The sequence below is a fragment of the Exophiala spinifera genome (genome assembly GCF_000836115.1).
Source record: "Exophiala spinifera strain CBS 89968 unplaced genomic scaffold supercont1.1, whole genome shotgun sequence".
In the NCBI taxonomy this organism is placed as follows: Eukaryota; Fungi; Ascomycota; class Eurotiomycetes; order Chaetothyriales; family Herpotrichiellaceae; genus Exophiala; species Exophiala spinifera.
In genome coordinates, this window is record NW_015622513.1 from 165,100 (window position 1) to 187,074 (window position 21,975).

Consider the following 21,975-nt stretch of genomic DNA (forward strand, 5'->3'; position numbering starts at 1 on the left):
CCTGTATCGGAGTTCGCTCTATACAATTTTTCTGACCACCAACACCGCGAGTCTAAGATCGAGTCTTCCCAAAGTGAGCCACGCTCAGGTTATACCTTATCACGCAAACGAGGGGCCTTGGTCGCTTTCACTAGACGACCCCAGACCATAGAGGACGACCGCAGCGGCATGAGCCGAAAGTTCAAGTCCCAGGCCTCCAGCGCTCGCGCCGCTTCTGCAGCCTTCGGATCGTCCTCGTTTGGCTTCGCTGCGCCTTCTGCAGGCTTTCAGACTGCACCCTCGTCCCTTTCGTACATTGCGGAGCAACCAGACCTAACCGCAATCTCGGACCCTCATCTGCTCGTCGCTTTCAGAAACCTTGGGAAGAAGGACAGCACAACCAAGGCTAAGGCTCTTGAGGAGATACAAGACTACGTTGGAACCGCGGCATCCAACAACGGAGGAGATGCGGGTTTGCTAGAGGCATGGGTATGTCTTCCATCTTTACATATTTTGTTGCGTCAGTCTCTCATAATGCACACAGCTCAGCCTTTACCCGCGCACCTCCATCGACAATTCGCGACGAGTCCGTCAGCTCGCCCATACCATCCAGGGCTCCATCACATCTCTCTATGGAAGGCGAATCGCGCCCTCTCTGCAGCGAGTAATCGGACCGTGGCTTTCCGGTGTCTATGACAGTGACACAGCTGCTGCAAGGGCTGCCCAAGATTCTATCGCTTCGTCATTCCCGACAGATGAGAAGAGGCGGGCACTATGGAAAGTGTACAGCACGACGCTGGTGGACTATGTTGAAGATGCAATATTCTCTCAAACGCCCAAAACCTTGAGCGACGAGCGGTCAACAACTCCAGAAGATGCCGAAGCAAAGTTTGTTCGCGTGGCTGGGAATGCTATGTATACGTTGAGCCAGGTTATCAGAACAAATCTATCGGACGCCGGACCCGAGCAGTCAGACATTCGGGGACGGATCGAAACGACAGTACGGAATAAGCAGCTTTGGGAATACTCCTACCATCAAGATCCCAGCCTGCGCCGGGCTGCATGCAGCTTGGCCCTAGTCTGTTCCCAAGTCTTACCCTCGGGTCTGGACTGGAAAGTCATAAGCTCTTGCTTTGTGGGTAAAGCGCTACACTCCAGTCAGCTAGGCTCTTCGGGTCGATTTTCTGAAGCCATCTTGTCCCTCACGACCACACGACCAGAGATCTGGACAGCAGACTACACTTCCAAGACTTCGGCCTTCAAACGACTCCTCCAGTATCTCAGACGGGGATCCCAGAGAGGTTCGGCAGATTTCTGGACCAACACTTTCCATCTGCTCTTGAAGGTTCCTCCGGAACTGTTATTTGAAGCCAACAGTGTGGGCGCAAGTGATCTACAGGCGACGGAGGCTCTTGTAGAAGCAGTAAAAGAAGGCATCTCCCACGCTGATGAGCCTAGACAGAACCTGGACACAGCATGGTCAGTCTATATCCAGATATCGTTCTGGCTCATGGAAAAGATCGACCAGGAAGACGCCCAATCTACTTTCTTTTCTCAACATTTGTTACCGCTTCTTCTCCGCCATGTATTTCCAGACTCTCAAACAATCTCGCGGGCGATCAGCCCCTCCACCAGTGCGAAGATTTCCAGCACGGTCCTTGGGGAACTTCTGCGGCGGAGTTCAAGATCTCTCTTTGCGACTGCCTGGGGCCAGCTATGCTCGAAATTCGTCGATAACATGAAAATGTCGTTACCTGAATCCTCTAAGGATTTCATAAAATCCCAGGACAATGTGATTGCGGAGGTAACACGACTTTTTGAGCTCAAAGCGGTTGTGGTCCGGACCACCACTCTTGATCCTACAGTGCAGACATATGCGAAAGAAGTACTGCAGGCCGAAGACAAGAAATTAGCCACTGCTGCCATTGATATATTAAAATCTCGTAACGGCAAGCCCTATGGAGCTGCATTCACGCTCCGAGACATCGCCTCGTCCGATGATTCGTTGGAGACAAGGAATCTGTCGGTCAAGTTTTTAGAGTCTGATGGTCTAGAGCTCTTGAGCAGCCCTTCTGCTGAGTTCCTGGCGACTCTTACGTTTCGTCTGAATCAAGATCTAGCGCCATCAATCTCACGTCTACTAAGCCTTGATGGGAACACCTTTGCGACCAAAACTATCGCAACTCTCTTAAAAGAGATATCGGCGCTTGAGATCTCGAAGCACGAAGATTTACAAACATTTATCCTGGAAAAGATCTCTCGCCCCACAGGAGATAGTCATGAGCAGGAGATAATCTCGACCGTGTTCCAGAACCCTCAACTTCGGTCTTCCCACTTTCGACAACTCTGCGAGGACAGGCTACTTGAGCATCTGTCTCCGCAGACAGCGCCAGCCCTACAGCATGCTACTCTTGGCCTGCTCACTCACCTGTTGACCAACACTACGCAGAAGCCGCAAACCTTCTTGGAACAGTTTGACAGTAGCCTTCTCTTTTCCAAGGTCCTTGTACTGTCTGATTCAGACAACACCGAGACTGCTGAGCTTGCCACGACACTGATGTCGAAGCTTAAAAAGTTGCCTTCGAGTTCCAATTCCGTTGCTGAATCCGTGACGACAGTTGTAGCTGACCAGCTCTCCGGAAAAGGCATTCCCCTTTCGATCTTCGCATTGATCGATCTGGCTAAGGACACCCTCAAAGATCGTTCACCAGACAAGTTTGGAAGTGAGCTTCTTCCATCCGAATCACAGTGGAAAAGCGCACTGGCGCCGCATCTGTCAATGCGGCGACCGCGTTGTCTGACCATTACCAGTCCACTCCATGGCTTACTATATTTGGTTGATGATGGTCCTGCAGCTCGATCCTCAGATGTTTTGCGTGATGCCGATGACTTTTCTCTCTTGTTCAGACTGGTCTTATATTCTACCCGGTTACTCAGGGAGTCCGAAATCCTGACTCGCCTCTCCGACATGGATTTGCAAACGTTATACACCTTCTACGTGCTATCGCTGCAGCTGGTCAATGAGAAAATGACAATGGAATCAGCAAACGACATTTGGCTGAATACCAACCAGGAGGTTGTGGATGAAGTTGCCGACACTCTTTCTCAGGGCAATGCATTGATCCAGCAATGGATTGTGGACGACAAACTGATAAAATCATGGATGCAACGTATCCGGTCTGTCACTGATCTGACACCTTATTCTTACCTCCAAGGTTTGGCATTCGCAGACGTTGCATCACGCTTCGTGGACAGTCATGGCCCCTCCCTGATTCTGGCTGATTTCGAGAGGGAGATCAAGGACTTATACAGGTCGCCAGAGTTGATACGCTCCGCAAGTTTGATATCTTCTTGTCGTGATCAACTCCTTGGCTCGACGCAGGGTCGAAGGCTGGTCAATGAGCTTGTTGCTGCATGCACCGACGTAAAAGCTTCCAACGACTCCGTCTCATCGATGCGAAGTCTAGTCTTGTTAGATTTATTGGTGAACAGCGACCCGGAGCCCCTGGAGGCTATTCCGAACCAGAGAATGGTGTTTCTCATGCAGTCACTTGTGCGTTTGCTGGATCCCTCTTCAGCTGACCTTCCTCTCCAGACTCTGGCCTTAAAGCTTCTGGATCCAGTGTTGGCTATCACCAGAGACATTTATGGAGAGCACTGGGAGCAGATGTTTGGCTATCTGGCTGCAGTCTGGGACGAGGAGCGTGATCTGGAGGATGATCTCCCGATGATCCACGCGTCACTCCGACTTCACGGGCGACTCGAAACTCTGGCAAAAGGTGACGACAGCAACGAGGACCTCTCGGATGCGTACAAGGTGGCTGAGGCATCGCTTGAGCGAGGGCTCCTTCGCTGCCTACAGAATTTTCGCGTTTCTGATGCGCATTTGAATCAACCTCGTCGAATCACCGCCGAACTCCTTCGTAGACAGCTGGCACAGGTGTCTGTACCGCATGACCCGAGTCTTTACTCGCTCCTCTCCTCGACAGAGGACGCAGTCCGACGTGCTGCCTACGATCTTCTCCATCGGTCTATCCCGAAAGCTCAAGAGCAAATCTCCATTGACATAGCCCTGGAAAAGAAAGATGCTCATCTGCCGGAAGAACTTTTGTCGCTACTAGCGAATGGTCCTAGAACTCAAGATGCCGGTGGAATGATTCGACAGAGCTATCTCCTTCAGTGGCGACTAGCCTTCGATCACTTCACCAATGCTTCCTACAGACTCCAGGAAATGTATATGGCAGATATCAAAGAGAGTGGCGTCATCATAAATCTGCTTGATCTCATCTGTGAGATTTGCCGCATAACTAGCGGCAGGCCATTGGATGCTTCCAAAATAGATTTGACCAACTTCGAGTACGGCCATGCCGAGTCTGATGAGCAAGAGGAACAACGACTGAGTATACACCTTTACTATTGCTGTTTGTTCTATCTCCCCAGCCTCACGCGAAGCTGGTTCGTGGAGCAGAAGAACAGAGTGAAGTCTCCGCTGGAAAGCTGGACACAGAAATACTTCTCGCCATCTCTGGTGTTAGCTGCCTCATCAACGGTTACAGAGTGGGCGGCAAACCAATCACAAGACGAAAGTGAAGCCGCAGTCAGCGTCAAGACATCATTGAGCGGGTCCGAGATTGTGGCATCGATCGCCATTGATCCAGAGTCTCCTCCCATTGCCATCGCCATTTCTCTGCCTCCGACATATCCTCTCGATGCTCCGACGGTGGAATCCCGAACTCGAGTTGGGGTGTCGGAGAGGAACTGGCAGTCGTGGCTCCGAACCTTCCAGATCATCATTTTCAGCAGTGGAAGCATCATCGAAGGCCTCATCGCTCTCCGTCGAAACGTTCAGGGGGCTTTGAAGGGGCAGAGTGAGTGCGCCATTTGCTACAGCATCATCGGTACGGACATGCAAACTCCCAATAAGCGGTGCGGGACTTGTCGCAACACTTTCCATGGGGCGTGTCTGTTCCGATGGTTCAAGAGTTCCAACAGTTCAAGCTGTCCTCTGTGTCGAAACAACTTTAATTATGCATGAGTGAGTCGACTGGATGATAACGGGAACAGTCGTAGGAGAAGTTCACTCGCCTGAGCCTAGAGATGTAGAAGTCAATTCAAACCGAGTACTGGCATGATATGATGTTCAGGTCAAACGGTGACAATCTCAATCAGTTCCAAAAGGGGCATCTTCGTCTGGACAAGGCGATTGTATCCCTTGAGAAACGGTTCGCATGCAAGTGCGCCGTTGAAACGTTTGTTCGGGACCCTTCAACGAAGACCTTCCTAGTTGGGCCATTTAATGACCGGATCCGGAGAATTGCAATTTTTCGTCGCCCAAAAGCACATTTTGACACCTGCAACACGGGAACAGCCGCTCACAGAAGCTTTGCTATTCGCTGTACGAAGCCGTTACGGTTTTAGCCTGCGGGCTGAAGTGGCTTCCGATGTTTCAGGTTGGCGTGCGTTTGTTTTTGGACTTTTATTAGAACTGGAAGAATGAGACTCGCCTTGCGGACCATCTTTGACCTTTTATCGTCGGCATGTGCTTGGTGAAGGTCTAGGTCAATGGGCCGGTGTACGAATTGTGATGACGAGGCCACAACAATGTCTGGGCGTTGAGTTGTAATTAGTGATGGAGCGTATGGAGTACGGAATGCACGTGGCGTTTATTCGCCTACTGTACCAGACGTACCCGTCCGAGTACTGTAGGCCTGACTGATTCGTGGGATACGTACATATGTACTGTAGAACGCGTTCGCCAGCCGCCTATTGTACCGACCTGATCCACCTACAGGCACGGGATACAGCACAAATCAATGTTGTTATGAGAATGAGAGCAGGCGGCGATTCCCAGTAGTGCCAGGTGCTTTGAGTGCGGCAGGACTGTGCTTTGCATCGGATATGGATGGACTTGTGGTTTGTTGTTCTTGTTGTTGTTTTTCCAAAGCCAACAAGTATGCAGATCCCAGAACAATGTCCACCAGTTCACTCTCCGTCTACCGGCCATGTCACATGCAAGGACCAACGCGTCGACGTAAGCACGTTGTTAACAGTCGTTCTCAAGGCTTGGGTGGGAAGCTAACCGCAAAGTCTTCCCCAATCGAGTACGCCATGGGCAAAAATAGATCGGTGCAAAGGGGGATTGTTGACACTTGGTGGAAAACCTACTGTACACGAGAGAAAACCTTGCACCGTATTGACGTCAGCCCCGGTGGCTCTTTGGCTCTTTTGTGGCTTTTTGTTTTGGTGCCCCTGTCAATAATGTTTGAGATGGTTGATGGACTAGACTGCATCGAGGCTGAGGGACACGTCAACCTCGCCGACGCAATTCTCCATTGGACCAGCGTGGGAAAAAGCAGGAGACAGCACGGAGCACTCGGTGGTGGACGTCGTCGTTTCAAGACAGGATAATACCGGTGAGCGTGGAAAGGACACTCACTCAACTCACGCGCAGACACGGCGTAGCAATTGTTGGTGATGGTGATGGTGATGGAAGAGACTGCAGAGTCTGTAGCCTGCAGCGGTGATTCGGAGGAACTTTTCGGCGAGTGGCTGATCGTCAGGTACAATCTTGTGCTTTGCACTCGTACCTGCTCAGCCTCCCGCTAGGTAGTGCGCGGGTCGGTGGGCGCCGGAGTCTAAGCTTTCTGTTAGCCTGAGTCTAGTCCTTAGGTGCCCAGGATGCAGGGACTCAGGGAGGCATTGGCAGCCTAAGAGAGTGCCTAGAGTGCCCAGAGATGCCAGGGGTTCTCGGGCGTGGCGCCCCTTAGGGGGGCGCCCACAGCCAGATCAAGGCCCAAGCGAGCGCCACCGTCCTCCCCATAAAAACACACGAGCCGAAAATAATGCACCATAACACGCCCCCATGCAAATTTCCCCTGCGCTTTACCCGATCCGTGCTGTGGCCATCCGATCTCTATTTCTTGCATTCTTCCATCATGTCTTCCAACTCCCTCCTGTCTCTCCCTCCCTTGCAACCTTCAACTCGACAACTTCAATCTATTGTCTCATTTCTTTCGTTTTTCTACGAGCAGTCATTCGTTTGCTCCTTCGTTTGGATACCTCCCTTGACTACTTCGCTCCTTGCAGGATCCATTTTTTGTACATTCATTCGACTCGGATCGCCCTTTTTACACCGTTACCATGAAGTCCTCCATTCTCGCCATCCTAGGAGGTGCCTCCACTGCCTTGGCCGCCATCAAGGGCTTCAACTACGCCTCGCAAGGTCAGAGTTACGATGGCTTCGCTAGCCAGTTCAAGACCGCCGCCTCGCTAGCTGGTGCCAACGATTTCACCAGTGCAAGATTGTACACCATGATCCAGGAAGGGACCACAAACACGCCCATCGATGCCATCCAGGCCGCCATCGACACCAACACCACTCTCCTGCTCGGTCTCTGGGCTTCTGTAGACCAGGCCTCGTTCGACAACGAGATCTCGGCCCTGAAGAGTGCCATTCAACAATATGGCTCTTCATTTGCCGACTTGGTGGTTGGTATCTCGGTCGGTAGCGAGGATCTGTACCGTATCTCTGCCACTGGTATCGCTGCAGGCAGCGGTGTGGGTCAATCTCCAGACACCTTGGTCGATTATATTGGACAAGTCCGTGACACCATCAAGGGTACATCTCTGGCCTCCAAGCCTGTCGGCCACGTCGACACCTGGAACGTCTATGTCAATGAGACCAACTTCAATGTCATCTCCAGCTGCGATTTCCTTGGTCTTGATGAGTACCCTTACTTCCAGACCACTGACTCTAACAGGTAAGGCAATTCTTTCGTGGGTAGAATGCCACTTTGCTAATAACTTTCTCAGCATCGACAACGGCGGCTTCCTTTTCTTCCAGGCCTACGACCGCGTCGCTGCTGTGGCTCAAGGAAAACCCATCTGGATCACCGAGGCTGGCTGGCCAACTTCAGGACCCGCCTCCAACCTCGCCGTTGCAAGCGTGGATAATGCCGAAATCTTCTGGCAGGATGTCGCTTGTGCTCTCGAGAACCGCGGTATCAACTTCTGGTGGTACATTCTTGCCGATGCTGGTGCCTCCCCATCCTTCGGTGTTTCCGACAACGGAACGCCTCTCTACAACCTGGCTTGCAACGCCACGGCTGGTTACACCTCGACCTCATCTGCCAGCACCTCCACGGCAACCGCTTCAAAGAACGGCACCTCAACTGCCTCTCATGGATCAGGCTCAGGAAGTGGCTCTGCAACCTTGACCACGGTCACTGCTTCTGGAACTGCTGGTGCCGGTACCTCAGGTGGTATTCCCCAAGTTGCTACCGCTACCGCTTCCGCCACCGCCGCCGGCGGTTCGGGTACTGGTGCTGGCGGCGCCACTGCCTCGCAAAACGGCGACGCCACTGGCACCAATCCAGTTGCTACGTCTACCTTCACCGGCGCTGCCGTCAAGGCCCAAGGCTCCATGGCTGGTCTCGCTATTGGCGCCTTGTTTGCTGCATTCGCCTTGTAACTGCATCGAATCATATTCAACAGCGCGTTGGCCTCTTGGCACTTGGATTGCATTGGTACTGGGATATAAAATATATATGGGTTCTTCTGACGACAATATAGATCATTGGACGGCATAGTTTGATCAATTAAACAATATTTTTTTCTGTTAATCTTTAAGTGTTAAATTTCGGCGACGGATTGGACAATCATCTTGATGAATACCTGTTCCAAGATCTGACATTTCCACAGGTACGGGGTTATTGCGTCCACATTCAACTCGATTTATACAGCAACGGTGGCAAATTTCACCTTGTTGGTCGCCCGAGTCTGACCAGAAGTCCTCAACTGGGTGCGAGCCGTCTCCATCTCTTCATCCGATGGCATATCGACAATCATCAAGTAGAGAACGTCCTGAAAGCCAACGGACAGGTCAACACGCACTATTCTTCACCCAGCCAGTAAGAGGGGAGGGAAACATACCTTGACGATGCGACGGTGTAGTTTCCCCTTGGTGAACAGGTCCGACTGCTGTCGAACCTGCTGTAGTTGTCCCTCGTATATATCCTGATACTGCTTAATGTACTGCTGCTGCTGAGCGGGTGAAAGACTCATGGCTTGCAACTGTTGCTGAAGACCCGCCATCACGATTGACTGCTGTTCTTGAATGGCCCGCTCTTGCGCTTCGAACTGTGCTTGTATGCTTTGCTTTGTCTTCTCCGGATCGCGAGTAAGTTTCCCTCCCGACACTAACCCTAGAAGCCCTCCGTTGCTGGCTGCAGAAGTTGGGTCGAGGTATCGGTTCTTGAACTTGACAGGTTCGGGGTTGGAAAGGATATCTCCGTTACTCTCCTTGGCCTGTGTCAATCGAGCATCAGTAAGTATGTTCGTGCCATTCAGTCAAAGGCTTGTTGCGAGAAACAACACTCACGTATCGTGCTTGCGCTCTTTTATCAAAGTACTTGTTCAGCCGGTCACCTATGTTTTGCTTCTCTCTTGAGTTCGCATCCGAATGAGGGTCTTCGCTCTCGGTCTTTTCCAGGTAGACCAATGGAGCGGTATTGGCAGGGAGGTTTTCCTCGCCTTCAACCGTAGCAGCCACTGGGTCTCGAAGGTTTCGCCTCGCACGGCCACCGAATGATGGCTTGAGTGAGGGGGAAATCGCCTTGGACACGGCATCAATTTCCTCTGGCGCATCCTTCTTTTCCAACGCGATCGGGTTGTAACACATAAGAAGGCAGAAGAGACCTCGAGGACGAAAGAATTCGTCGTTGATGCGGTCCAAGAATGAGTTCGTCCTTTACGCGCCAGTCATGGGCTAATAAGCACAATATCCGCGCTGATGATGGCGATGGAGCGTCTGACACAAGGCAAAGATCAGGACTTACCTCCACTTGGCCTCGGCTTGTGCAATGGCGCCGGCGATAAACTGCACCGCTATTGAGACACCCAGTGCAATATGATTCGGAACAAACCCAGTGCCAGCGGCCGCTAACTGGACTGCCACGAGCAACTTATTCTCTTCCATGGCCTTATTCGTAGCACGAATGAATTCTATAAAGGTGTCCTGGTCGATGCCATATTGTTCTAGCACAGGCGCATACGCCTTGATGAAGCCTCGCCTTTTGTGTCCAGGTCGTCGTTGAGTGATAATCACAGGGTAGGGAAGTCGTGATTTCGCGGCTTGCAAGTGTGTTGTCGAAGTGGAAGGCTGAGAGTGGGCTTGAATGAACGTGTTGAGGAGCGACTCGCCGCTCTGCTGAGGTTCGACCTCGTCTTGAGAGTCGGTGCTGCTGTCTAGCTCGTCATCTACTGGGTTGAGACCGTCGTGCGAAGTGTCCATGGTTGGCTAATGTCCTGTGCTTACCAGATTCGCAGCGGAAAATGAAGTAGTCATGGACGCAGAAGCCATAGAATAGAGTATAGGGACTTATAGTTCCTCTGAATCGTCAATTCACTGCAACGACTATGACGTCGGGGAGACACTAAGTACTCGCTAGCTCACTATTGTACCACGCTATAATGCGAGACGCGTAAGAACATCGCACACATGGCCATTTTCTGGTAATGATCATCTATGATCGCCACAACAGTTGCCAGAGCTTACTGCGCGATCATGGTTTCCGCCTTCTGGTATGAAGTAGAAACTCGGACGGGAGAACAGTACGGCCAAATGCCGTTTCCAAGGAGTTGACGATTCCTGGGTTGCTTCTGGACGGGGTCTGTTTTTAGTCCGGTGAAGTTGCATGGGGTGGGCGAGTCAATGCGGGATGGAAGAACGCTTTCATGTTTTAGCGTTCTGGATATGATATAGAGGGAAATCGGCCTCCAAAAGCGGCGGGAAATTCCCCTGCACGTTGCGTTGAAGTTGGAAAGTGGGAGAGACACAGACCCCCTGATTGCCAGAGCCTTATTCGTCCGACACACAGGCACCACCGGCTCTGCTCTCCAACAGTGGTGAGAGAAGGGGCACAGATTTGGTATCTTGTAATAGAAAACCCTAGAATTTCAAGAACTCGGCAGGACAGTTCTGCAATACTGCATTTGGTAGTCTTTTGTCATTGTCGACTGTGGTTGCCAGACCCCCCCGAAATAACGACCCGAAACTGGTCTGCAGAATAGGCGGAGAGATATTCGAGCGACAAACCTTCTCGTCGGCGGCGCAATTGAGGTGCAGTGCGAGAGGGGCCTACCTCGGTCCTTCACGGTGACTTGGTGGTCTTTCCATCGCAACGTGATGTTTTTAGCAATCGCAGGCGGCAGCAGAGAAGACCGAGTTCGTGGATGTAGTCGAACCTGTGACTCTATCATCCTCGAGCCTAAAAAGCCGGACCAGGAACGAAACCTCAGTTAGCGAACACGAGGTGGAGGTCACGCCACACGCATCCCTTTGGATCATGTGTGTTTTGTACAGTCAATTTGGATCATAGTCAAAAGAAAAATATGTGTTTGATCATTCTGAATCTTTCTAGAATTCATGTAATCGTGCACAGAAACTTGAGACAGCTTCGAAATTCGAATCTCACCAAGAAACCCAAAAAAAGCATATTCTGCATCCCCCCGTACGCGCATGTGCGATTTAAGAAGCACAGTCGACACCAAAGCCATCGCCAGGATGATACATACAGACTGCGACCGGCACCACTGTCCCAATCATGACGCTACTGTGAGTGATATCAGTGGATCAAGGCACGACACAAGCGTCGACAGAGATTACTACCAACATCCCAGAATTCTTACACTGTGGGAAGTGGCCAGCTGAGAATGACAGTGACAGTCACCAGTCTCCTGTTGTCAATGGGAGTGAGTCTGCGACATCTACGAAGAATGAGCTCGCGTTGGACAGCGACGCTTACCCACAACACTCGGTCCTGCCCGGCATCGACGAGATTGAATTGAAATCCACAGACAGTTCCGAGTCCGTAGGAGGTTCCTATACCCCACATAACCACGAGATGAGAGCGTCGCCCTTGTCACAGCCGTCGAAGCCAACGTGGTCGGATTTGGCTGCAGCTGTCAACACCTGGAAAATCAACGATGACGGATCTAGAGCAGAAGGTGAGGTGGAGAAGTGTACGTCTCTTCGATTTGTTTTTCCATTCCCTTTCCCCATTTTGTTGTCTTTTCTTATTTACTGGTCTGGCGTACCGGTGGTTGCATGGCAAGGACTTGTGGCTCAAAAACTGACACTACGGACTTTTCTCTTTTCAGCTCGAACCCCGTATTCGGTTCTCAAGCTTCTCGCAAGACATGGAGGCGGTGTCGATGGTCAATGCCGGCCAAAGCGCGGCGCTATCAGCCAGTCTCCCAGGCAGAATCTCTTTGACCGGGAGATCGAAGCTGAAGGGCAAGCCAGGGTGGAAATGACCGAGTACATCGATAGTCTAGTCGACCGGGCAGAGTACGAGGAGGCCTATGCGTGCGTGTGGCCTCTGGAGGAATATCGCCGTCAGGGATGGGCGACGGAGATGGTCAAGGCATACCCTTCGGAGAGCGAGGCGTTTATAGTAGGCGTGGTCAACGAGCAATCAAGCGGAGCACAGGCGGAAGAAGATGAAGCTGCAGCCGGCCGGCAATAATGAGGCTTGTGATGGCGGGCATGACCGTGTGAGGACGAGTATGGATAAGTATGGCGGGGGGGGTCACTGGCTCGACGCGACGCATTGTTATGAAATCCATCATCCGATCGGCCGATGCGAGTCTGCGAATGTGCTGGACATGCGTCCCCCGTTCCTTTGCCAGAGAGTTTGTGTGCCCGAAACACACCGCCCATGCTCTAGCGACGCCTAGCGACCAACTGGACCTCTTCTTGGGCCAGGGTAGTGCTTCCCAGCCGCCTATCCAGCTTTGAGAAGATGCGAGATGATACTGTACGAGAATCCGAGGCCGAATTAATCGGTGCACGACCCGGTAGGTTTCTGCGGCCGACACATGAAGCTAATAGAGGCAGAACATCCTTCTCAAGGCATTGGAGAAGACCACCTGTGTGTGAGATGCAAAGCAATACCAAGACTTAAGAAAGTCTCAGGGACTATTACTGATGGATCTGGATTCTTATAGAACTGGAAAGACGCCAGAAGATTCAAGAGGCAGTTCGCAATGTGAAAGCGGCTTCGAGCTGGGTCGAGATCGAGTCGAGGGAGGAGGGAGGCCGAGGAAGGTGGCGGGAAGAGTTTCGCACGGCGCATGGTACAGGATCAATTCAGTATGTAATAAGAAGTCCCGCCAGCGAAAGTACAGCGTACTGTACGCCGGTCGTTAGTTTTCGGAAGTACTTGTACCTCTTCCTAGCCTCAACCGCCGTCGCTACCGCATGCCACCCGGAGAATCGCCATCCTCATCATCCCAGCCCAGCGAGCCACCACGCCTTTAGCGAGGAGTGGGTTCACCAAGGGTCCAAAGTCCCGTTCGAGGTCTTCGGCCCATCACAGTCGGAACCGACCCCCCCCAATCTGATCTAGCCCAGGTGCCCTTGAGGCAACTTTTACTACGTCCCACCACCATCACGAGATGGCATGGGGCGTCCGAGTGTGCGACGACATTCATCCGCACACTGTCTGTTCCGGACTTGTCCTTTGACGAAACCCAAGACAACAACGTGGCAGGCAGCGTGACATGTGCTTGTCGGGGGAACGGAACTGTCTCTTTTCCTCCCACGCGGCTCGGTTTCGCTCCGTGGTTGCTCCGTGGACCACCAGACTTTACCCGTGTGGGGTGTATGCTGGCTTGGTGCAAGAAGCCTCACCAAACCCAGAGCCACCTTGCCTAGCATTGGCATGCGCAGCAGAGAAGCACAGTCGCCTGAAATCCGCTCAGTGCTCAGAGACCGACCGGCGTGAAAGGCTCTCGTCTTTGAGTGGACCATTCATTCTGACGATGGGTTTCGTCTTGATAAGGCGGGAAAGTTTCCCGGTCGCCATTCAGGGATTTGTGTGTTCGTGTTCCGAGATCTTCACGTTCTGACAGAGGCTCTCCTCCACAACCAGTGCAATACTGTGACGGCCGAGAAAAACGTCCAGGTTCTGAGGACCAGAGTCTAGCAACATACCAGATACGACCTTCTATGAGGCTACATGGCTGCTCATCGAGACCAGGCCACCGCTGCATACCAGGACCCTATCTTGAACAACAACCAGGTGGGTATATTCGACCGATAGCCAGTATGATTCAGAAGAAAAAATAAAAGTACTAAAGATAGCTAGCAACGATCATACGGTGATGATGTCTTCTTCTTTCAACCCGACATCAACAACCACAACCACAACCACAGCAACAGCAATAATGACAATACTTATCCCGACATGACATACTTTGATGCCTGGCCCGCACAAGGACACCAAGGGCAGAATTACCAGTATAACAACTGCAACTACGACTACGACTATTGGACCAAGTCGCCATTCGTAAACACGACGTATTCAGACTCGTTTGAAAATGCCGCAGTGGCAGCAGGGCCGGTCTCTTTCATTGTACCGTCGCAGACGCAGATCTTTGCCACCTCCTCCCTTCCATCACCATCGTCACCATCACAGCAGCAGCAGCAAAGATACTCCACAGACACCGAAATGACATTCGAGCAAGAGCAAGGGCACGAGCACGGACAGGGCCAACACCCGCGGCAGTCCCTGAAACGCATAGCACCAGGTGGCAGAAGGAGATCAGGGCCAAAGCCTCGCTCTGCAGTACGGCCTACAGCATCGTCCTCATCCTCGTCATCTGCGACTTTTCCAGGTGTCGGTACTAGAGAAGGTTCATCTGGCCCGGCGCAGGACGTCCCAGCGATACCAACAAGTCAGGGTGGTGGTCTAGGCCCACCTGGTACAAGGTCCAGAACGAGAAATGCAAACGTGATGTTGACTGAACAACAAGAACAACAACAACAAAAACAAGACAAAAGCCCGCTGGTATTGTCGTCGGCGGAGAATAGATCAGAAAACAAAAAGCGAAGCCAGTCTGATTCGTCCAAGGAGGATAGAGACGAGGACGAGGACGAGGATGAGAATGAGGAGGAAGACATGGCGAGTCTCAAGGCCAAGTACAACCACTCAATCATCGAGCGGCGGTACCGTGACAATCTCAACGGGAAGATCAACCAGCTCCACCGCACCCTGCAAGCCACCGAGGCCAGTTCGCCCCTTTTCATGCGAGAGCAGCAGCAGCAGCAGCGATTCGATTTCGACGGTGCCAGTGCCCTTGCTCTTCTACCACCCGCACCGACGTCCGAACACCTCGGTCGAAAGAGGGTTCGGAAATGTGACATCATGACGAGGGCTCTCGAGTACGTCCACCGCTCCGAAACCGAGAGCCGTCACATGAGAGATGAGATTCAGCGGCTACAAGACCAGGTTCGAGGTCTCGAGAGGCTGATCAAGTGCGAGGATTGCACGCTGTTACAGAATGTGAGACGAATGGTTTTGGAAAAGCCTTGCTAGGATAGCCAGCCAGCCAGCTAGCTAGCTACCTGGGTCAAAATGGATCAAAGCAGATCTTTGTGACTTTGTATGTACCTACCGAGATTAGATTTCATATGAAAGAGTGAAAACTGAAGCTGAAAATGGCCAGAGGTTGAATACTGGTACCGGCTGATATTGATGATGGTGGGAAATTGAGTACAAGTCTTCTAGACCGTATGAGTCTCGAAAATTACTCGTTGTATATAGTTACGGAGTACCGTCCTCACAAAGAACTATCGTGTGTGTGTGTGTGTGTGTGTGTGTGTCCCTTCTTCTTTTTCCATTTCCGTTTCCGGTTTTTCAATCCCAAATCTCATTATTATTGTTGTTGTATGTCTGTGTCTTTGTTTGTTCGTCTTGAAGAGACCCCCCGTCCCCCCCTCTTCTTTTTCTTCGTTTTCTTCTTCCATTTTCCACTTCAGAACCACCCTCCATCCTCCTCCACTGACCCGTCAAAGTCAATTGCCCATTTCGTCTGCTGCCGCCGACAGAGCCAAATGTACCACGGCATAACGGCGTACGAAAGCACGGCCAACCCGTACACGGGGCCGGCGACCACGTCGCGGCCGACAAAGTACACCCGTACCCCGTTCCACCATCCGCCTTGTAGAATGGCCGTGGTGGCGAGTTCGACGCCGACCAGCCACGCCAGCGCCAGCGCCCCGATCAAGATTGGAGTCAGGGGTTGTTGTTGCTGTTGATTTGAGGTGGTGCTGTCGTCGTCCTCGTCGACCTTTTTGGCGTCGGCGGTGGTTGTGGTCGTGGTTGCGGTTGTGCCGGTGCCTGTCGCAGCGTTGTTGCCTGTGCCGGTGCCGCCGGAACCATTCATCATCGTCAACCGGGAGATGGTCAGTTGCGCCGATTCCCATATGACGAACAACATGAGTGGCATCTCCAGCAACTCGGCATAGCGCGCGCCGAGAAGCGTGGGTTGTAGGAACGGCACGCGGACGGAACCGAACAGGACGCCGCAGGTGAAGACTATGGCGAAGTAGAAAAAGGACAGTCTGAGAGCTTCTGATAACATCGAGTTTGACGGTTGTGTCAAGGGTCAGGGTTGCAGGCGGTGGCGGTAGCTGTTGTTGTCCTTGTCGTAGCAGGTGTACTTGTTTGTAGGTTGTGCAGTAGTAGTTTTTGTCCGGGTGGAGTATAACTTGCACTCCGATAACTCGTTGATATGGATGTAGTATTCGCGAATGCTTTTTGATTCTTCTTTGTCGTCTTGGGGACAGGTCAAGACTAGGTAGGTCATCGTGAGTAGTCCCGCAAAGAGATATACTCTGCAGTGTACGCTAGGTTCCAACTGTAGATCTTGGTCGTTGTTTGTTCATGGCGTGATGTTTTTTTTTTTTTTGAAGACCCGATCACCGGGGTAGAATGATCATCGTCGTCACATTAGGGGGCTAGGTAACCGTACCTCGGTACCGCAGGTGTCTACAAGTCTACTGGTAGGTATGTCCAGTTGATGGAAAATGGAATGAGGCAGAAATGCAATTGGCCCGTAAGAGACCAAGTACCAGAGGTTGTGTGGCCCTGTTGGTCTCTGAATCATCTGGTCAGTTGCCCCCCCAGAAACGAGAATTCAATCTTGTGACAGAGCAGAAACTACTCGTGCTGTACCTACAGTGCAATCAACCGAGGTTCACGGAGACGTGCGCCCGTAAATGAGGGCAAAATGTAAACGGTCGGCAAGTTCTTACGGGATCCTCCGTTGCGGTCAATAGATACATAGACGGTGCTAGAAAGTTATCGCGTTCCAAGAAGATCTGGTAGATCTCTACAACACAACACTCTCCTCACCGCGCGTACAGTGTGTGCTGTACAAGCGTATTGTGACACTCGAACCTCACCCCGACTATGGTCACAAGCTCTTGAGAAAGACACTCCAACTAAATAAATGCACCGCACGGCAGAACACGTTATGGCCACATGTCCCATGTCCTCTATCTCCAGACGTCTAAACATAGTAAGGAACATGGAGAGATGGCATGGATTTTGTTCATTACCTTCATAATGTACTGATTACCTATGCAATAATGAAGGAAACTCGTTGCGCACATGTCGATGTAGAAATCTTGACTTGTGCAAAGTGGTAGGTTAAGACTTCCACGTGGCCCGTGGTCACTATCTACAGAACCTACAGGTGGGTAGTCAACCCGAGGTTTGTTTGTTTTTGGTACCAACTGATAGAAGCCGAATCCTTTTGTCAATTCTTCCTCGTGGCTGTGATCCTGTGAGGATTCATAAACCATTCCACGCTCTCCGCCATCTGTTTGGCAACTTGGCAACTTCTCACCTGTGCTCACTGATCTGTCGGGCGGATTGGGTGTCGAAGCACTTTGTTTTCGTCGTCGTTGGGGATGTCAGGAAAATGCGTGCCGTTCGGTCACTCTTGACTCGCGGGTCGTTCGCGGGACAAGTACGAGCTCGACCATGTTTGAAAAAGAAAAACTCTTTGGTCCTGCTCCTGCACCACGACGCCGTGACTTTTGTCTGTTCAGACAGGGGGATTCCTTCCCCATAAGAGGTTCAAGACCTTTGACCGTGCCACCCGCAAAGTTATGTCGATAGCTGTAGGGTCTGTGGAAATTGCCTCGACCCCTGAAGCACGTTCGATAGCTGTGTTTAGAGACACGTCTGTCTGCGATTGAAGGTGGCAGAGCCGAGCTGAAGTTCTGGAGACCTGGGGTTCTGAAGACTTTGGAAGATCTGGAAAGCTGACGAACCCATCTGCTACCAAAAGCCCTGCTCGTCACTTGGTTGTTTCCCATGGCTCGTAAGACGGTCTCAAGGACGTCGAACCAGCCTCGGTCTAGGTCTTTCGCACACGGTCTTTGGCGGCTGGAAATCGTCGCCAGCCTCCAGCTCTTCGACACTCGAGTCACTAGACGTGTCTTCATCATCGCTGAAATCACTGGTTTCGGCGTCAGAAAACGGGTCGCTGTCATCGTCATCTTCGTCAGCACCCGCAAGTTGAATCTCAGTTTCCGAGACCACGACTGACGAGGAGGATGTGATTTTTGTGCCGCGTAAGGTCGCTTCTCCTTGTCGAGGTTCCCCGCCACGCAGATTGGATTCGGCCGGCGGGTCGTCGCAAAGGGTCGAGGGAAGCGAGTACATGTCGCCTTCACGCCAGGCAAAGTCATCCATACCGGAAGATGTCGTCGTGTAGTCCAAGTCAACGGCCGTGGCGTCAGAGCTGGCACTGTCGTCTTGCTCAGTCAGGTATTGCGCAGTCTTGAGATACACGGAATAGTGGCCGATGAGCTTGGTGAAGTCCGGGTCGCCCCGTTCAGATTCGCAGCGAAGCTTCCACTTGGAAAGCCACGTCAACTTGTATGCGAGGGTTTCCATGAAATTGTCACGATCGTCTCAATCGTCAATTGCTGGTTGTCAGACCGAGGCAAGTATCTTATCGAAGCTGAGGGGAGGGTATTGGTTAGGTATGATTTAAAGGTCACTGTTCACAGAACGTCGGTAATGTTTGATGGGATGATGGGATGTTGTTGTCGATGCTGTTGCTGTTGCTGTTGCTGTTGCTGTTGCTTCTGTTGTTGTTGTTGGCAGATATTTTCGTTTGCATTGTTTTCCCTCTATCATTTTGCAACCACGAGTCCAACAGAGCTTACAGGTGTCCCCCATACTGAAATATGCGCCTCGTGGGATCTTGTGATATGAAACAAACTACCTCAGTGATCTTCATGCCTATGGATTGGACAGAACGAGAGCGTCTCGCATGACAACCCCGTGAGTGGACATGGCCGCACTGCATACGAAGTACGAGGTCACAGGGCAGAGGGCAGAGGACAAAAGGTCAAAAGGTCAGGCTCACTAGGCTTCCCGACCCTCGACGTGGTCTGGAGGACGACGATAGATGACGACGCAACATGACGGCCTCCTAAGCGTGGCTCGGCTTGATTAGTAGCTGGTGCCTCGCCGGAAAATACCACACCTGTCCGTGTCACATGGGGCTCAAAGAAAAACGAAAAGGACAGGAAGCGGTGGTGTGAGATTTTCAAGAAAAGTCTCAGATTATCGTCTCGTCCCATGTTCGGCCTAGTGAGTACCAAGGGTGAGCCAGCCTCAGATCAGATCTTCAGGGCATCATGATACCGCAGACAGGTTTCCTGATAGGCACGGCAACCCGGCAAAAGGCTGAGCATCATCGTGGCGCACTTTAAACCCCATGCAGGGCACTCACTGTCACTAACTAGTTAGCCTGTCGAGTATCGTACAGTTCGGCTCATCGGCCCCGTTGGTCGATCCTGAGTTCGCCTAAATAAAACCTCGGGGTAATTTGCCAAAAGCCGTGCGCGACCTTGCGATTGAAGACATCAAAAATGAAAGCTGTTTATCTATCAACAAGTCGAACTCCCGCTATAGCTCTCGCCACAGAAATGACTTCTGTTATGACTTTATTACAGTATTACTATTACTAACGAGGCATTACTTTTTGTGTGTGGTACAAGAGAGTATCCTTGAAACACTTCAAAACAGGCATCAAAAACTTGACAGCAAGTCAATGATGACCAACCGCCATCTTTTCCACAACAACTTCCACAGGACTCTTCGTTGAGACTTCCTCTCTCCCTCCCTCTCCCTGTCCTCTCAATTTGATATGTCGGAAACAAAGCCTCACACTTGTGAACTTGGAGTTTGGCTGTGCTTTCTGTATGACGGCATGTGCGCCTGAGCCTCGACTCTGGGCGTGAAGTAGGACAAGACGGCACTGCAGAGCCAGAAGAATGCACCGATGAAGCAGAACGCCAGCGTGGCTCTCCAGCAGGCACGATACGACGACCCTACTTCTTGGGTCCACCCGTTCCAGTTCTTGTCGCAGTCGAACTCGATCAGGGCGCCGAATGCGGAGAAGAATGCCAGCGAGAAGAACAGATTGACCATGGCCAACAGGCGGGGGACGACGTTGTAGATCCAGCCGAAGATGTTTGCCGTGGGGATCGCCAGCCCGGCAATGATCTCAGTGTAGATCAGACGTGCCTGCGGGTAGACTGGCGTGTCGTTGTAGTGCGCAAGGTACCATGAGTTGATACCTAGCACGACCTATTATGGAAGAAAACATAGAGTGTCAGCCTCGCTGGTTTGGGTTCTGGAAGACGTAAATGGCAACGAAAGAAATGTCCGTGAACTCGGGTTGCAGGCGAGCGGAGTCTGAATACTTACTGCAGCGCAAATGGACTCCCACACATAAAAACCCCTTGAGAAAAGTCGAAGAACGACAGGTTCCATCTTGCGAGGATCGTAACTAGACATTTGGTTTGGGAGTTGTGGTTACTTTTGACTGAACGATGTGATTTGGTTTCTTGTTAAGGTCTGGCGAGGACTGTGGTTGGACTTGATGAAGATGCACAAAGAGATCCAATTCCCCTCCAGCTAAGCGACATTGACAATAGATATATTCGTCCGCTGGAGCGCGGATCCGGTGACTCAGACCTCTCGAGACTCATGTTGATCAAATCGAGAAGAACACGAGCATCACGAGTGTGTCACCCTATTTGCAGCTGTTTCATGCTTTTTTCCAAGACGACCAGAACGAGATCGAAGGTCGACGATAGCCAGAGGTTTGCTTCCACACAAGGTCGAAGACCCCGCAAGAAACTATTGACAGCGTAGGCGAATGTAAAAGGGCGAGCTTAAGTCAGCTGGACCGGTGAAGATGCCGCTCGAGAGTTGATGTCTTCTCAGATGAAGCATCGCCGATTTACCTCCGTACGAGGCCTCTAAATCAAACTTTGTGTTAGCTCCTCATTCGTACTTTCAGCCACAAGCCCCATGACAAAAAAAATGATCGATTGCTTGACCTGTGCATTTTATTGGCTCTAAACTCACCATCATGCAGCACTCAGGTGATAAACAACATCCCATTGAGGCACACATCCCTTTTGAGAGTCTCCCAAGGCGGAATGTGGGCCGCTTGGGACGGTCTTTATTCAGAACAATGCCCTCTCATGACGATCATAGCTCACTCGCTTCTGACTGAGCCATTGTTGATGGCATATGAGTGGCACATGGGCCGTGTATCAAGCTAAGTGAGGACGAAGGGACTCGGCCTCCTCGTACGTAATTGGAAGCCTCCAGAGGAAATACATATCAATGCGCCGACTGACTTGTTCTTCTTCAAGTCCCCTGTCCAGAAAAACAAATTTTGACAATAAAGACCAGGCCATCGCCCAACATGTCTTCCCAAGATGGCAGCAATCATCGTAAGCTGGCGAAGGGCGATAGACCAGAAGAGAAGACTCTCGATCGAAAAATGGCAACGCAAGCTAGGCATAGGGTGTCTCGAGCTTGCGACTTTTGCAGAATAAAGAAGGCCAAGGTCAGTCTAGGCATCGAAAGTTGTGCTGTCTTATCGAGACGCTGATGCGTAATGTCGGTCAGTGCGACGGCGGTGAGCCTTGTGGCAAGTGTTCGAGGAGCAAGACTTCATGTACATATCAATATGTGCGAAAAAGTATCGGAAGCCAGACAGTCGCCGCGTGAGTATTTACCCGTGATTAAAGCCGGTCGTGGATTGACTCTTCGTTAGATATGCAGAACAACTTGCGCGCCAACAATCAATTCTCGTGGCATGCGT

General features: G+C 51.5%; 8 protein-coding genes across 8 annotated transcripts; 4 read left to right on the forward strand and 4 right to left on the reverse strand.

Annotated features, from left to right (window-relative positions):
• Positions 1-168: 168 nt before the first annotated feature.
• Positions 169-5,014, forward strand: PV08_00061 (uncharacterized protein; the record flags this gene model as incomplete). The annotated part of the gene is made up of 2 exons (XM_016374429.1): positions 169-468; positions 524-5,014. The coding sequence occupies 2 exons, from the start codon at positions 169-171 to the stop codon at positions 5,012-5,014; spliced, it is 4,791 nt and encodes a 1,596-aa protein (XP_016239705.1).
• Positions 5,015-7,119: 2,105 nt separating this feature from the next.
• On the forward strand, positions 7,120-8,449 carry PV08_00062 (uncharacterized protein; the record flags this gene model as incomplete). The annotated part of the gene is made up of 2 exons (XM_016374430.1): positions 7,120-7,739; positions 7,792-8,449. The coding sequence occupies 2 exons, from the start codon at positions 7,120-7,122 to the stop codon at positions 8,447-8,449; spliced, it is 1,278 nt and encodes a 425-aa protein (XP_016239706.1).
• A 263-nt stretch (positions 8,450-8,712) lies between these two features.
• On the reverse strand, positions 8,713-10,270 carry PV08_00063 (uncharacterized protein; the record flags this gene model as incomplete). The annotated part of the gene is made up of 4 exons (XM_016374431.1): positions 8,713-8,841; positions 8,917-9,285; positions 9,359-9,725; positions 9,816-10,270. 4 exons carry the CDS (start codon positions 10,268-10,270, stop codon positions 8,713-8,715), a joined length of 1,320 nt encoding a protein of 439 aa, XP_016239707.1.
• Positions 10,271-11,582: 1,312 nt separating this feature from the next.
• PV08_00064 (uncharacterized protein) lies at positions 11,583-12,506 on the forward strand (the record flags this gene model as incomplete). The annotated part of the gene is made up of 3 exons (XM_016374432.1): positions 11,583-11,593; positions 11,699-12,000; positions 12,139-12,506. The coding sequence occupies 3 exons, from the start codon at positions 11,583-11,585 to the stop codon at positions 12,504-12,506; spliced, it is 681 nt and encodes a 226-aa protein (XP_016239708.1).
• A 1,494-nt stretch (positions 12,507-14,000) lies between these two features.
• On the forward strand, positions 14,001-15,359 carry PV08_00065 (uncharacterized protein; the record flags this gene model as incomplete). Its single annotated transcript, XM_016374433.1, has 2 exons — positions 14,001-14,063; positions 14,130-15,359. 2 exons carry the CDS (start codon positions 14,001-14,003, stop codon positions 15,357-15,359), a joined length of 1,293 nt encoding a protein of 430 aa, XP_016239709.1.
• A 439-nt stretch (positions 15,360-15,798) lies between these two features.
• Positions 15,799-16,407, reverse strand: PV08_00066 (uncharacterized protein; the record flags this gene model as incomplete). The annotated part of the gene is made up of 1 exon (XM_016374434.1): positions 15,799-16,407. The coding sequence occupies one exon, from the start codon at positions 16,405-16,407 to the stop codon at positions 15,799-15,801; it is 609 nt and encodes a 202-aa protein (XP_016239710.1).
• A 1,760-nt stretch (positions 16,408-18,167) lies between these two features.
• On the reverse strand, positions 18,168-18,734 carry PV08_00067 (uncharacterized protein; the record flags this gene model as incomplete). Its single annotated transcript, XM_016374435.1, has 1 exon — positions 18,168-18,734. One exon carries the CDS (start codon positions 18,732-18,734, stop codon positions 18,168-18,170), a length of 567 nt encoding a protein of 188 aa, XP_016239711.1.
• A 1,281-nt stretch (positions 18,735-20,015) lies between these two features.
• Positions 20,016-20,651, reverse strand: PV08_00068 (uncharacterized protein; the record flags this gene model as incomplete). Its single annotated transcript, XM_016374436.1, has 2 exons — positions 20,016-20,441; positions 20,562-20,651. The coding sequence occupies 2 exons, from the start codon at positions 20,649-20,651 to the stop codon at positions 20,016-20,018; spliced, it is 516 nt and encodes a 171-aa protein (XP_016239712.1).
• Positions 20,652-21,975: the final 1,324 nt, after the last annotated feature.